At 45.5% G+C, this 14,037-nt stretch overlaps 1 protein-coding gene across 8 annotated transcripts in view; it reads left to right on the top strand.

Moving 5' to 3' along the window:
• Window positions 1-14,037, top strand: part of osbpl8 (oxysterol binding protein-like 8) — a 74,843-nt gene that overhangs the window by 40,892 nt on the left and 19,914 nt on the right. For 6 of the 8 annotated variants that reach the window (XM_034526106.1, XM_034526109.1, XM_034526104.1 and 3 more), the window contains one exon: window positions 707-871. In XM_034526106.1, coding sequence (XP_034381997.1) covers window positions 707-871 — 165 coding nt within the window. Of the gene's footprint in view, window positions 1-706; window positions 872-8,372; window positions 8,536-14,037 lie in introns of those variants that run through there. The other 2 variants (XM_034526110.1, XM_034526108.1) reach the window with 2 other exon arrangements.

The raw sequence follows: 14,037 nt of genomic DNA, 5'->3' as shown, positions 1-14,037 counted from the left end.
TGTTGTTGAGATTCAAACCCTTTTAACCAAACAGGATTATGTGAGCAGTGTATTTTGGGAAATCGTGTCACCATGATTTTCTCCCATAATAATCAGAAACTCATGGCAAGATTGTGTAGTAGCTCAGCTAATTTGAACAACTACGTATGAATTATTTCATGATGTCCCTATTCACACCGTGTCATTCCAACTACGTATGAATTATTTCATGATGTCCCTATTCACACCGTGTCATTCCAACTACGTATGAATTATGGTATGGAAAAGCCAACAAGTTCCACGTCAAAAGCATTCCCATATCTGCTGCTTTGTTTTGATACTCCAGCTGTATTGAGCTTTATATGGAGTACTTGCTAGGAGCCACCGTGTAACCAAAGCATGCAGCTTCTCTCTCTTAAAGCAGAGATGGAACTGTTTTCATTTCATACATTTATTTTTGGTCTCCTGCCAAACCACAATGAGCTCCCGAGGAACAGCTAGCCTGCTCGCTTCATTAGCAGCAGGTAAACAACGCTCACGAAGCGCCTCTCTTTCCAATCTTAAGACCCGGATGAAAACTACAGTTGCATACGAAGAGGGCTGTAGATGTTCGCTGATGCAAAGTAAGACATGTCTGATGTCTCCTTTCACGTCCCCCTGTCTTCTCTCTCGTCTCCCACCCTTTCCCATCCCTCCTGGCTGCCTCTCTCCATCCCTCCGTCTGTAGCTGCCGTAGTGTGCGGTGATGACACCCTCCTTCTGACACCAGGCAGGATGAGCCAGCGCCAGGTGAAGGAGCGGGACAAGGAGAAGGAGGCGGGCCTCCAAACGCCCAACAGGGAGCACGTCGCCAGCCCCTCCAGCCTCAGCCCGGGGGTCAGCTACAGTCACGGTAAGACTCTTCACCGCAAGGAGGCCCGCTTTCAAATGTCCGGCTTGAACTTTATGTTTGGTTTGTGCGGCATTACACTGAGCTCCAAGGATTATTTTTAGATGAAAATATACTCGCAGCTTAACACCCTTTCCTTTTTTACGACTTCATAAATGACCTCTTGAACTCTTTTAAGCTTTTTATTACCTGCACTCGCGCCATATTCTAATTCAGGAAGATAAATACAGCTCATTTAAAAGAAAAAAACTAAGTATTATGACAAAAACTGTAAATTCATAAATAAAGTGGCCAGGGTCTTCACTTAGTTCAAGTACCTCTTATTTATTAATACAGAGACCTGTATCTCTAATTTGCCTGTTTTGTAAGTATCGTATTGTATTTCAGTAAGAAGTCTCTTAGTTTTCTCATGTGAGCCAATAAGCCTAATTAAGTTGCTGCTATTCAATGTACAAACACCATGTTTACCTGTATAATAACTAATCTTAGTTTTTGCTTTGTAACAATACTTTTCTAACTTCCCCCGTTCAATAAATCCAACACTTCCTGCATAGGTTTCATTGTGAAAAAGTTATAAAACTTAATTCAGGTCATTCAGCATTCTACTGCCTGCTGATGCACAACAATAAACCTGCAGGGTTTGATCAGGTTTATGTCCTCTCGTTATTGTGTTGTTAGATCTATGTGCAATTGTGGCAAAATGTGACAAACGCTTTGGTAATAAATTGTCGATCTCAATAAATAACAATGTTGTTTTTTTGTTGTTGTTCAAAGTAAAAGTCACAGAGTGAGTTAGTGGTTTAAAACAAAACATTCAATGAATCGATGCTTTTTTCAACAAGGAGGAAGTGGGGAAGGGGCCAGTTCCCACACACTCACTTTACGCCCCTTGGCCCAATGTGGCCGTTGGGACCCCATCGTGCGATGTTCTCTAGTTTTTTGCTGCGTTTGTAACGCTGATAGCGAATGTTTTATATGCAGTAGATCCCTGAGGATCATTAGATCCGCTGTGTACGATCTCTAAACCAAAAGAAGGCGTAACTCAGCAGGGGCACTTGTGGTAAACTCCAGACCAGGTTAGACTCCTGTCGTTGCTCTATAGAGCCCGTTACCCTCAACCTTGGAGCTCTGTCGTTGGAAAAGGTCATCAGAATGTGTCAGTATGGCTGTAGATGGCCTCATTTGGTTTGATTGGCAGCTCAGTGCAGAGAGGCATCCTGCTGGGCTTCAGATTAGGAACAGATCAAATTAAGGATGCATAACTGTCGAGAAATAAGCTCACAGATAGATCCGGCCGGGGTCTTACGTCACCCCCTCATCACACTGCTTGGACCTTGTTCTTGTGTTACGTCGCCCTCTTGTGGATTCTCTGCTTGGGCTGTACTGAAAGATTTTGATGTTCTCAGTATCTGTTTTGGTCAACGGTTTGTTTAGTCGGCTTTCTTTTTTCTTTTGATGAAAATGACATGACATCTATCACCTGGGAGAGGGATCCTCCTCTGTTGCTCTGTGTCCTTCCATTTTTGTTCCCTGGGTTTTTTGTGGGACCGAGGTTGTAGTATGTGTATAGATTGTAAAGCCCTCTAAGACAAATTTGTGATTTTGGGCTATACAAAATAAATGGAATTGAATTGAATTATGACAGCGCTGCAAAATTGGGAAGTAGAAAATAAAAATTCTCCAGTGATGGGCAGGGCAAGACACGTCAAAACTGTTTTAGTATATTTGTGTATGTTTTCATTAGCAGTGCTTGGCCTGCAGTTGGCTGGTAGTTGTGATCCAGATAAGAGGCCACATCTCACCAGTTTCTTCACTGCTGGATTTGATAATCCAAAAGATTTCTGAGTTGTACATCTTTCAAATCTCAAACGGCAAATGTGTTGGCTTTTCCATTTGGTTGTTCAAGGTTTGGGTCACAGCTCAAAGGTGACAGTGTAGAGAGAGAGCGACAGGAAACGGTTCAGCCAGCTGGGAATCGAAACCTAAGCAGTCGATTATAGCGCCGCCCCCTTTGCATGAATACATTTGCAGTAAAAGCTCGGGTTTCTGTTTTTCAGAAAGCTGCACACCTCACATCCAACCACAAGAGGGAGTGAGCATAACACAGGAATACATTCACAGCCCTCCACGCAACATATAACACGCATCATATCGTCTGACAGCTCTGTCACGCGTCGTATGATGGGTTTGTATGTGTATACAGTAATATCAATCATTCTTCTTTTCAGCGGCTGCCCTGTCAAGATTAGGGCTTCATGCACTTCACACAAACATCGTAGTTGATGTCCCCCTTTGTGCAGTTGTCCTGCATCTGTTCTGCACAGTGTAGTCCGGTTGACTCGTGTTAGTACATAAAAGGAGATGGTGTTTAGCAGCAGCAGACCTACAGGCTGACGTGGCTCTCGTCTGTCCAGCAGCATCACCTTCTAACAGAGCTGCGTCCGTGAAGCACGAGTCGGCAAAAACAGCATGGAAGCCTTTTTTTCTTCTGATCCTCAACTCCCTGCAGCACAAAATGTGTATCCATGGCAACGGATTTCAGTTCTACTAGCCTTAGGTCCTGCGTCAAAGTGATGACAGTGTATGCCTTCATTTGTTTTTCTTGACCAATGTTTCAAGATACAGTTTTGTTCTCTCCCCTTTGGCTGCAGTCATAAATGACTGATGCTTCACTTTTCATTTGTACCCTAAAGTCACGAGGTAAGCACATAGTTCAATCTGATTTGAGAAGTAGGTCGTAGTAACGTGCCAAGATGGATTATGACGATAACTTGATGCTGCACAGGAAACAGCTTGCATGGTTTCTAGAGGATAATTGTCACAAATTCTGTTGGAACATAATCACATTTGATTGTACCAGAGTGAAGGGCCTCCTCTGATTGGCCAGTGTGCTATATTTAGACACTAGTACATCACTCTGTAAAACCCTCTTGTTTACTTTACATGGGGGTTTGGACAGTAAGCAAATTCTCCCTCTACCCTCTCCGAAGAAGGAGCTGACGACGACGTCTTTGGCTTTCGTAACCAAATAAAACCTGCTTTCACATTTCCTGATATGTTTTAATGAAATTACTGCCAAAGGTGGGAAATCATCCGATCAATATCTCGGCGTGTGTTAATGCACTAGACGGGGGTAAAAACCTGAATGACCTGTGACTGAGAAACATAATCATCAGTCTCAAGTCTTTGGTTGTGGAGCGTTCCAGTTTCTTCAGGGTCATCTTTGTCATAAAACTCAACTTAAAGTCATAAACTGAATAAAAAGGTTTTTAGGCCAGTCTTAAAAGCGTCCAGTGTCTGTGTTGCCCTCAGGTGGTCAGGGAGATGTTCCATAAGCGGGGCGCTGCTGAGCAGAAGGCCGGTCGCCCATGGGGCGGAGCTTGTTGTTGGGGACCCGGAGGAGAGAGCTGTTTGTAGATCTGAGGGTGCGGGTAGAGGTTTGGGGAGTAATGAGTTCTTGTAGGTAGGGAGGTGCATGTCCATTTATGCATTTATGGGTGAGGAGTAGGACTTTGTAGTCAATCCGGGTTGAGACGGGGAGCCAGTGGAGAGAGTGGAGAGACTCTCATCAGGATCCTGGCAGCGCTGTTTTGAATGTATTGTAGTTTCTGGATGTTCTTGCCAGTGATCCCAGTGAAGAGTGAATTACAGTAGTCCAGTCTAGAGGAGATAAAGGCGTGGACGAGCTTCTCTGCATCTGACAGGGTTAAAGTGGGGCGGAGTTTGGAGATGTTTTTGAGATGATAAAAGGAGGAGGATCAAACCTAACTCCTAGATGAGTGACTGTGGAGGAGAGGGGTATGACCTGACCATCGAAGGTGAGATGAGTTATGGAGGATGGCTGAACCTGGTGTGGAGTGCCAACAAGGAGGGCTTCAGCTTCAGCCTCTCTGACTGATGCCCTTATTGCCAGGTCTGTTTTTCTGTGGTTGAGGACAGCCATAGGACATTATCGCAATATGATCGACTGAACTTATCGCACATAAAGATAATGTAACAAGAGAACAAAGTATGCTTTTCAACGCTGAGTACATGTATTGGTCACAACTCTTTAACTATTCTTTCTCCCCCCCCAAATCAAATAACATTTAATTTAAAAAAAAAATGCAATGTTGGTCGGACTGTTTTCATAATGGAGCTGGAGCATCCGCGTACACACAGACCAACTCTGGTGTCCGTGGTCTGGCTGCCAAGTGAGCCCTTCTCTTCCATTATGACTCACTGACAACCAGAATAAACCCAGGAGGTTGTTTGACGAGGCTCCCTCAATCCGCTTTGGAGCTGGCTCTCGCTTTGACCGCCTTTCACTGGCTGGCCCGTCGTCTTTCCAGGTAAACGGGAGAGTCTATGTGCTGGAGAGCGAAGCAGCGGCGGCTGGGGAGGGAGGGGGGGAGGGAGGGATGATAAGATAGTGAGATGACTGAGAAAGAGATTGAAAAAAAACAACTAAGAAATTAAGAATATACTTGAACGGAAGTGAGTTGGTCGGCGAGGCGAGAGCAAAGAGCAGGTGGGGTCAGCATGGATTTAAGATCAGCCTCAGGGATTATGCCCTGTCAGACGAGGTTAACCACATCAGAGGGGGCTGGACTTATCCACTCTCTCAGCCACTGCCAATCCGGCGTCCCTTCTCCCGCTGAGCCCTGGGAGACCGAGACGTGCACCGGAGATAACGAAAAGAGTCAGTGGAAGTACAGGAGGACAGGACGAAGCAATGGAGAATATCCCGGCCTCGGGGCCTGAGCTCTGCCCGGACGGCCGATGGCTTGCCTGGACTGACACGACCTGGACCTAAAGCAAGGAGGGGATCCTAGCATGGTTTGGACTATTGGGGTCCTGTCAACACTTGACCTTTGCAAACTTTTCTTTACGTTTTAGCCGGAAGGAAATCAAGGTACAGTGTGCAGTAGTAGTCGTGCTTGTTAGCGCTTGACGTCTGTGTTCTACCTCTCTAGCTCTGCTCACGTGGAGTCCCCCTCCCTGTGATGACGTCGGTATCGTACGTGTGCATTGTCTATGTGAGGTGGCTCTCGTGAGGATAGAAAGATCGCACCATGGTGAGATGGCGTTTACCGACAAAATGTGGACAAGAAGACCCGCTAAAAGATCCTGCTATTCTTTAAAGTGACTGGCCGAGATACCTGTAGGCGCGTGTTCAGAAAGCCTCTTTGTTGAGAAGCTAATCCCGGGCTTAACAGGGTCCCCGTGTCGCATTTATGTAAGACCACATACTGTATGTGTGTTTGCATGTGACCCACTGTCTGCGGTGTATGTATCACTTGCATGGTGTCGACTGGACTGCAGCTCACATTGGGATGCTGAGTGGCGAGAATGCTTTTAAGAGAAGGGTGGATGGAATTTTAAAATGAGTGTTTGCAATGGTTTATCAGTGCCGGGAGTTCAGAAGGCAAACACTGTATCCGTAGGACTGAATGTTTACAGTAGGACGAAGCCATGCTTGGCTATGGATTAGCTCTATTTGGTATGTGGTGGGGTGTCGGATTTGCCTGACTAGAAATAACTTGGAAAAATGACCCAGATGATGACTATACTGAGCCAATGTTTCTCAAGTGCCATTGGAGCAGCATAAATGGGCTTTTCCTCTACAAGCAGGTTAATTAGGTCTGGGACACACTGAACACCCTAATTACCTGTGTTAATCAAAGCACATTGGAGCCGCAGATTCATCAGTTGGCTCTGGGACAGCTGTTCTGGAGGGGATCACGCTGTTTACTTCTCTGAGCTCTCTGGGAGTGAATGTCCTCACAGACAGTGGGTAGCACGGTTTGGTGCCAGCAGGATGCTGTACGTCTTTAAAAATGCTGAAATGGAAAGCGAAGAAAGGCACAAGTTCGCTGAAAGGCAGATTAAGATGATGGCGGCAATATGAGGAAGGATCAACAGCAGATTGGGTTTCGTAGATAAGGCCCGGTGCCAGCCAAGGCTATTCATTTCTGCAGAGATACAGTAACCGTTGGTGCCCTTGCAGAAATGATTATTTCTCACAGCTTTTATCACAGCAACCAAAAAAAAATGTCGCCTTTTTTAATAAAGAAAACAGCATAACTTGGCTAAAGAGCTCAATTTCTCATAGAAGTAAAAATATATATTTTCCTCTGGTCTGAGCCACATTAATTCTGCTAAAATGCAGCTGGATTGGCATCATTGTGATAACATTTCTCCACAGATATCAGTCAACAAAAAACAATGTTACACTGGAGCTATTTGTCGGTCTGATAGATGGCCTGTGCTTGAAAGTGATTGGTTTACGTCTGCGGAATATAGTATGGTTAACAGAGCACTGGTGTGATCTTCTGTCCTCAATAGAGCCAATGGTGTGTGTGTGTGTGTGTGTGTGTGTGTGTGTGTGTGTGTGTGTGTGTGTGTGTGTGTGTGTGTGTGTGTGTGTGTGTGTGTGTGTGTGTGTGTGTGTGTGTGTGTGTGTGTGTGTGTGTGTGTGTGTGTGTGTGTGTGTGTGTGTGTGTGTGATGCATAGCTTTCACAGTCTACAAGCTGCATACCTTGAGAGATGAAGAGGAGGGGGTGCATGAACATACAGTGTCCTAAAGGGACATTTCACGGCTACTAACCTGGATATTCATTAACTCCTCGTGGTCTGTAAGGCACAACAACCCTTTTAGCGCCACCCTCTGCTGGCTGGGCAGCCTGTCCGTCAGCCACACTAGCTGCTACCTGCCTGCATCAGCCTCTAGCAGGAAGGCAGGAGCACGAGTAGCAGCTGGAGCTTTATGCATCTGCTTGTTGCATTGACTCATGTTTAGCACATATATATATATATATATATATATATATATATACACACACACACAAAAAAAAGCCAATCAGCCATATCCTCTTATTTTGTTTCCCATCGCCTACTGATGTCATTAGAAACAAAATTCCCTGATGAATAATCCACTACAATGAATTGGGAAGCGGTAAAGCGTCCCTATGAATCTTAAGTCCTTCAATGAAAAAATAAAGAAAGAAAGCAGTAGAGAGAGATGAGCTGTAGAACATAGGGGGGATATTTTCAAGATGCAGCTCTCCTGCCCATCCAGAAGCGAGGGAGTAGGAGGGGCTCAGCTTATTTGTTATTAAGTACTTACAGGCTGCTGCTTTCAGACACACGAGCGGAGAGAGAGCGAGAGAGAGAGAGAGAGAGAGAGAGAGAGAGAAAGAGAGAGAGAGAGAGAGAGAGAGAGAGAGAGAGTGAGTGTGAGTGTGCAAGGGAGAAAGGGAGCAGTCTGCTGAAGGAAGCGTAGAGGAAAGCAGCATACTGCACTTGTTCTGTGTCTGAGCTACTCTGTGTGTGTGTGTGTGTGTGTGTGTGTGTGTGTGTGTGTGTTTTGGTTGGTTTATCCGCTTGGCTCACTAGCTGCGTGGGACGGATCGGACTGTTTCCCCGACCCCCTCCCCCCCACCCCCCCTCAACCTTCCACCCTCGGGTTTCCTGGGCGCTACCTTGTCCCTCCTTCCCTTCCTCGCACACGCCGAGGGAGCTCCGGCCGGCCCCATGATGAAGGAGGAGGGCCTGCTGAGTCGTCGCCGTTTCTCCACGTGCGGCGGTACAGCGTCGCTGCGACCCCCGCACCCGGACGGACGCAAACTCATCCGCAATGCCTCCTTCGGGGGCTATAACGAGCTGTCGCCCATCTCGCTGCCAGGTGGGTGTATGATGCTCCCCCCCCCCCCCAAGGAAAGGCCCGTTTGTAGAGCCTGTAGTTTCACCTCGTGATTGATTGGTATCTCTGTAGTAGTGAATGTAGATGTACTTGTTTGGGCTGACAGTGGAGCACCTTGTTTGTGACAAAGGTCCTCCACTGTGTCGGAAGCTTGTATGAGACACTTGAAAGAGTGTCTCATGCTTGTTGGAACCCATTTGTGTTTGCTCATCCTCCGGTTTCAGAGAACGGATGCAGACTTGAAGTTTCTGCCACAGAAAGCACGTTGTTCATGTCAGCAGAGAGAAGGGACTCTAGAAGAATGTCGAGTGAAACTGCCGTGAACACAGTCAAGGGGCAACTTCCTGCGACTGTACGTGTCAAACTTCAATTTGTTAATTAAAACAATGGCGTTGCTATTGTGCACAGTTTAAAAGAGGATGAAATTGTGCGTCTAAGCTTCAAGCCTCCGGGTGGGAGTTTCTCACGGCAGCAGCTGGTGAGTGACATCTGAGGGGCTGCGTCGCTAGGAGACGAGCCGTCAACTTCATCGTCAACTTCATCGTCATATATTCTACAAACCAAAGCCCTCAGCTGTGATTGAAGGCATCTGCTCCAACATGTGGGTGCTGTCGAGTTTGTTTTCCACCTGGAAAATGTCAGCGAGTGTCATATTAGCACCGTTTCCCACTTTTCCTTCAGGTTATTTAACACCTGCTGAGTCATCTGCAGCTGTAGTCACAGATAAGAAAGGAGGGGCTCTAGTCTGCATTAGCTGTTTCATTTTCATGGTTCCAGAGGTGGTGACAACAAAATGACCAGATTGTCAAAACTCCCAAGGCTCAATTTGTCACCTTAGCCTCCGTATGGACTAAAAGTATGGAGCACTAAAACCACTGGGACACCAGGCAAAGTAAATTAGAGTGATATTAACTACTTTTAATGTCCACTTTAAAAAAAAGTATTCCACCAATCAATATTAAGTACTAACATTGTTACTCTGATCCAAAAACCTGAACCTGAAAGGGTAGAAAAGTCCAAACAAACACAGAGGGTGTATGTAGTGGCAACATGCTGTATCTGTCTCTTCAGAAGGTACACAAAGATGTCTTTGAAGAATTGTGCTTCGGTCATATCTGTGATCTTACAACATGGATAACGACTAAACGGCCGCTGCCAGCTGATGCAGGAGGACGGCTCGGGCCTCCGCTCAGCTGACGCGTTGTCACTCGGGTTCCAACGATACCTCCATGAGAGCGCAGCGATAATCCTTTTTCGCTTTTTAGAAGCACGCCAAATCCTCCAGAACCTCTCGGATTAAATCAATTTGCTGTTCGTTTGTGAAATGGCCTCCTCTTGTGATCTTCCTACCGTTTGTCCCGGTGTCAGACAGCTGGCAGCCCCCTGGCGCTTTGAGAGGGTGGATGTTCTGTTCCACTGTTTTTTTTTTAACCTTTTTATTAATCCAGGAAAGGCTTACTGTGCACAAACACCGCCACACTTTGGCGCAGTAATTCAGACTTGCGCGACCTGGTAGAACCTCAGTCAAGATGAGTGCCTTTCCGAAGGGCATCTGAACAGCAGTTGCCGAGGACGTGGAGGTTGTTCGTCACCGCCTTTCTCTCCGCCGACCTTTCGGATTCAAGCCCGTGACCTTTTGGCCACGAGCCCGCTTCTCTCTCCTCTAAAGCAGCAGCTCGGCTCAGCAATACAAATAACATCATCAGTCATGTTGGTTTCCCTCACAGTCGGCTCCCGGCCTCGGCTCCATTCATCCTCATTTCCGACGCTCACAGGCGCCGGCTTTAAGAGAGACTGCAGGAGGCAGCTGGTGCACGCGGGTTGCCCTCACTCATTTTGGTTTTCTCTTCTCTTACTTGTCCATCGCCCCTCAGTTCCGCTGTGAGGCCTGCGTACTCTCGTGTCGCTTTCATGTATTCAGGACCTTGTGATCGTTGTGGCTGTCTCATAGAAGACGGTTGAACGGTTGATGCCTGTTCGGTTGTTGTATGTGTGATGTCCAAAGCTCTACTTTGAGTCATTTCAGGTTTAATAGTAGACTGTTTATAAGAAGTGGACGTATATGTGGTGACGTCACCCGTTGGATTGTGGACTGCTGTTTTGAATCCTCGAGTTCGCCACCTGGATTTATTGCATTTAAAAGTTCTTTCTTTTTTTTCCTGGTATCCTTTTCTGAGCAAAGCATTGCCGTTTGACTCTCCCAAGCCGTCCTTTTAAAGGTCAAAAGATGGGTCGTTGCCTGCAGTCTTTAACAAGACCAAAGAACAGGCCCTGCGTCTGGCCGTGCACACAAACCCAGCCGTGGTAATGCAACATGCCTTATGCCCCCACTCTCATCCAGACACATCCGATTTGAAACATCACCCCCTCCAAACAAAAGATACCGTGCAGACAGGATAAAAGTACCTTTTGATGTGGATTGGGCCGATTCATATCTGCTGTTGTTGTGTTTGTTTGTCCTACACTCCGACAGACTGCAGGAGAAATGGGTTTGAGATTCAAGTGCTCAAGGGATTGGGCTCAGCTGGGCCGGTTTGAAATGTGTATCCCCCACAAACTACTGCGATAACCCACAAATACACTTAATCCCACAAGTAATATAATGTTGTCGTTCACTGCAATTACTTTCTAATATTGCTTCCTCGGTAGCCAGGGACTAATAATTAAGAGGGAAATTGATTTGGAGGTTCTATCAAGCTAATAAGAGAGCAGGAAACGAGCGGTACCCTTGTGGTCAATAATTAGATGGACCATGGCTCGTCTTGAGGTCAGCATGACTCGGCAGACTGCATGTCGGAGCGTTCAGTGGAGTCTCTGACCACATGAGATTAATGTGAGATAATGTGAGATTAGTGAGAAAAGGTTTGTGATTACCACGAGGAAGCGGTGCACTTCAGTGGCAAAGAACACAAGTGTGCTTTAGATCCAATAAGAGGTTTATATATTTATATATATATATATATATAATTAAAAAAAGAAGAATCAAAGCTTCTCTTAAAGGCAATCAGTTCTTTTTAATTCCTTCTTGTAAAACGTCTCTGTGGCTCTGGAGGAAATAACCCTGTTGATTTCACCGGGGTTGGAGAGTGCACGTTTGATAACTGCGTTACAATCCACAGGTGTGGAGTTTGAAAGACACATGTTTATCAGACCGAGAGGGTCAATGACATTATGTGGAGTGTTGGATCATATAGCTTTGAACCTTCCGTGTCGGTGCAGCATCCTCTTATCCTATATTCAGTTGGAGCAGCTGAAACATTAATTGAGTCAGCCCAGCAGGTGTTTCCGCACAGGAAGTGAGGACGACTGCTTTGAGTTGTCAACTGTCCTTTTGATTATACTCGACAGGTTTGTGCTTGTACTGTATGTTATTACATAAAGGGACTCACAGTTTGATTCATGCTACTAATTGGATCGTCAAAATGGGAACATCTTCATGGCTGGAACTTTCCACACGGTATCTCTTTTTCTCTCCGATGGTCCAGCTAATCTTTCACTTCTCGTGATTATTGAGCCAAAAATGTGTAGCCACCGTTGCCATGGCGATTCTCCCTCGGAAACAAACCTTAATGGATGTATTTAGAAGAGACTGACTGCTTCTCCCTTCATTTGTTGTTCTCAGGTGACCTGTTTCCATGGTAGCCTTCACATTTCCTACAGAATACACCAGCACCATTGAGAGTTGCTCATTACCTTTGAATCATGGTTGAAAGGGAGATATAAGCTTGTGTCTTTGAGCCCGTCTTTCCCCTGAAGGAACATGGTTCACTCTGTGATGTGGTTGGAAGATACCAGTTTGAGCTCTCCGAAAGGAGATCATGTCGGTGACTTGGAACAAAAGCTCCTTTTTCCTTTCTTTGGGGAGCGGCGGCGTCAATGTTGCATTTGTCACGATTGAGACGAGGTGACATGATTTCAGGGTTCCGGTGATGGATGTCTAAAATGTCTCGACCCCACATGGCGGGTTCCAGAGGGATGTTTTCTGGTGGAACATTGAGTCATGATTATTTCACCTTGTGCTGCCGTGATTATCTTTTTAGTCGGGATAGGGACGTCGATCTCCCGTAATACTGAAGATGCATGAAAAGGTTTCTGGACATAAATGATGTGGTTTGTCCAGGAATTAATTGCGTGATCGCAGCTGTTTTTGTATCCGTGGTGCAAGAAATATTAATGCTTCGGGCCACTGTGTTTATTTTGTGAGGCATTACAGTGGGAATAGATTCATTGTAGCCGCACGCAGCTCTCGTCACTCTTTATTTCCCCTTCTCTGTCCTGTGTATGATCTTTCGATGCGGAGTGAGAAGCACTGCAGCTCTAGTTTCTTTTTTTTTTTTTTTTTTTACTAGTCGGTCTGCAGTGGGACGTGAGCCTTCAGCTACACACACAAGAACACACTCTGACATCCTTTAAAAGGGAAAGGGTTAAGAGTTTAAAAAAAAGAAACATTGGTACGCTAAAGACATTTAATTCAACAGAACTGTACTTATCTTTGCTTGGATCCACTAAAATCTCCCAAATAATGTTCACTGTGCAATCTCATTGCTCTTAAATCCTTTGCTCTTTAGTTATATTTAGAATGTTGTATCCGTTACTTTATAACTGTTGAGTTTCTATTTGGTTGCTAAATGGGTATTTTTCATTAAAACAGCTCTGACCCTCTCACATAAATAACACTGCCCACTTAAGATTGGTAATTGTGGATATGAGTGGCAGGTCACTGCCAAACAATGTAAAATGATAGATCAAAGGTCAGTCTTGAATGCCCAAATGACTTAAATGACAAGCGCTTGGCATTCATTCGTCACCCGTGGGCGAGATGTCCGCCGCTCGTCTCCAGCGGGACTCAACAGGAAGCAGAAGTCTCTGTCTGGGAGACTGGCCTCTGGCCTCTGACCTGAGACCGCCCTGGTGGCGTCTGTCTGCAGTGGCACCATCATCTGTGTGACAGGCTACCAGAAGACTAAAGTAAAGAAGACAAACTGCCCTCACGCATCAGAGCATGCTTTACGTACTCTGTGGCATTCACACCACTAAAACCTGCAGCTCCTGCTGGTTTCACAGACATGTCTCTTCCCTGCTCTGCCTTTGTCCTAGAAGAAGAAATACTTTTGCAATATTTTGCAAAAGCCCTCAGTAGAAAGCCTTTTAACATTTAGTATAATCCGAAAATGTAACAAAGAGTTTTTTGTGGGTTTATCAGGATAAAGATTACACATGAAAGGCGGCTCATACCCCGGTGGTTCCTTTTAGAAGCTAATGTTTTGTACTACTGATATAAAAGGTTTAGTTGGAGAGAGTACTTCCAAAAAGAGGTGAATGAACTAGAGCACATTTGAACAAATAACTGTATTAGACGTGTTTGACGAGCAATGGACAAAGTTGTTTTCACATTTCCTTTCTTATTTTAGACGTACTGATGAATTTGTGTGCAAAAGGGAAATGCTTTGCTCCACTTTCACCTATTTAATTTGTCAATATCTA

The sequence above is a fragment of the Cyclopterus lumpus genome, chromosome 23 (assembly GCF_009769545.1).
Source record: "Cyclopterus lumpus isolate fCycLum1 chromosome 23, fCycLum1.pri, whole genome shotgun sequence".
NCBI classification, from domain to species: domain Eukaryota; kingdom Metazoa; phylum Chordata; class Actinopteri; order Perciformes; family Cyclopteridae; genus Cyclopterus; species Cyclopterus lumpus.
This window is presented reverse-complemented; position numbering and strand designations above follow the sequence as displayed.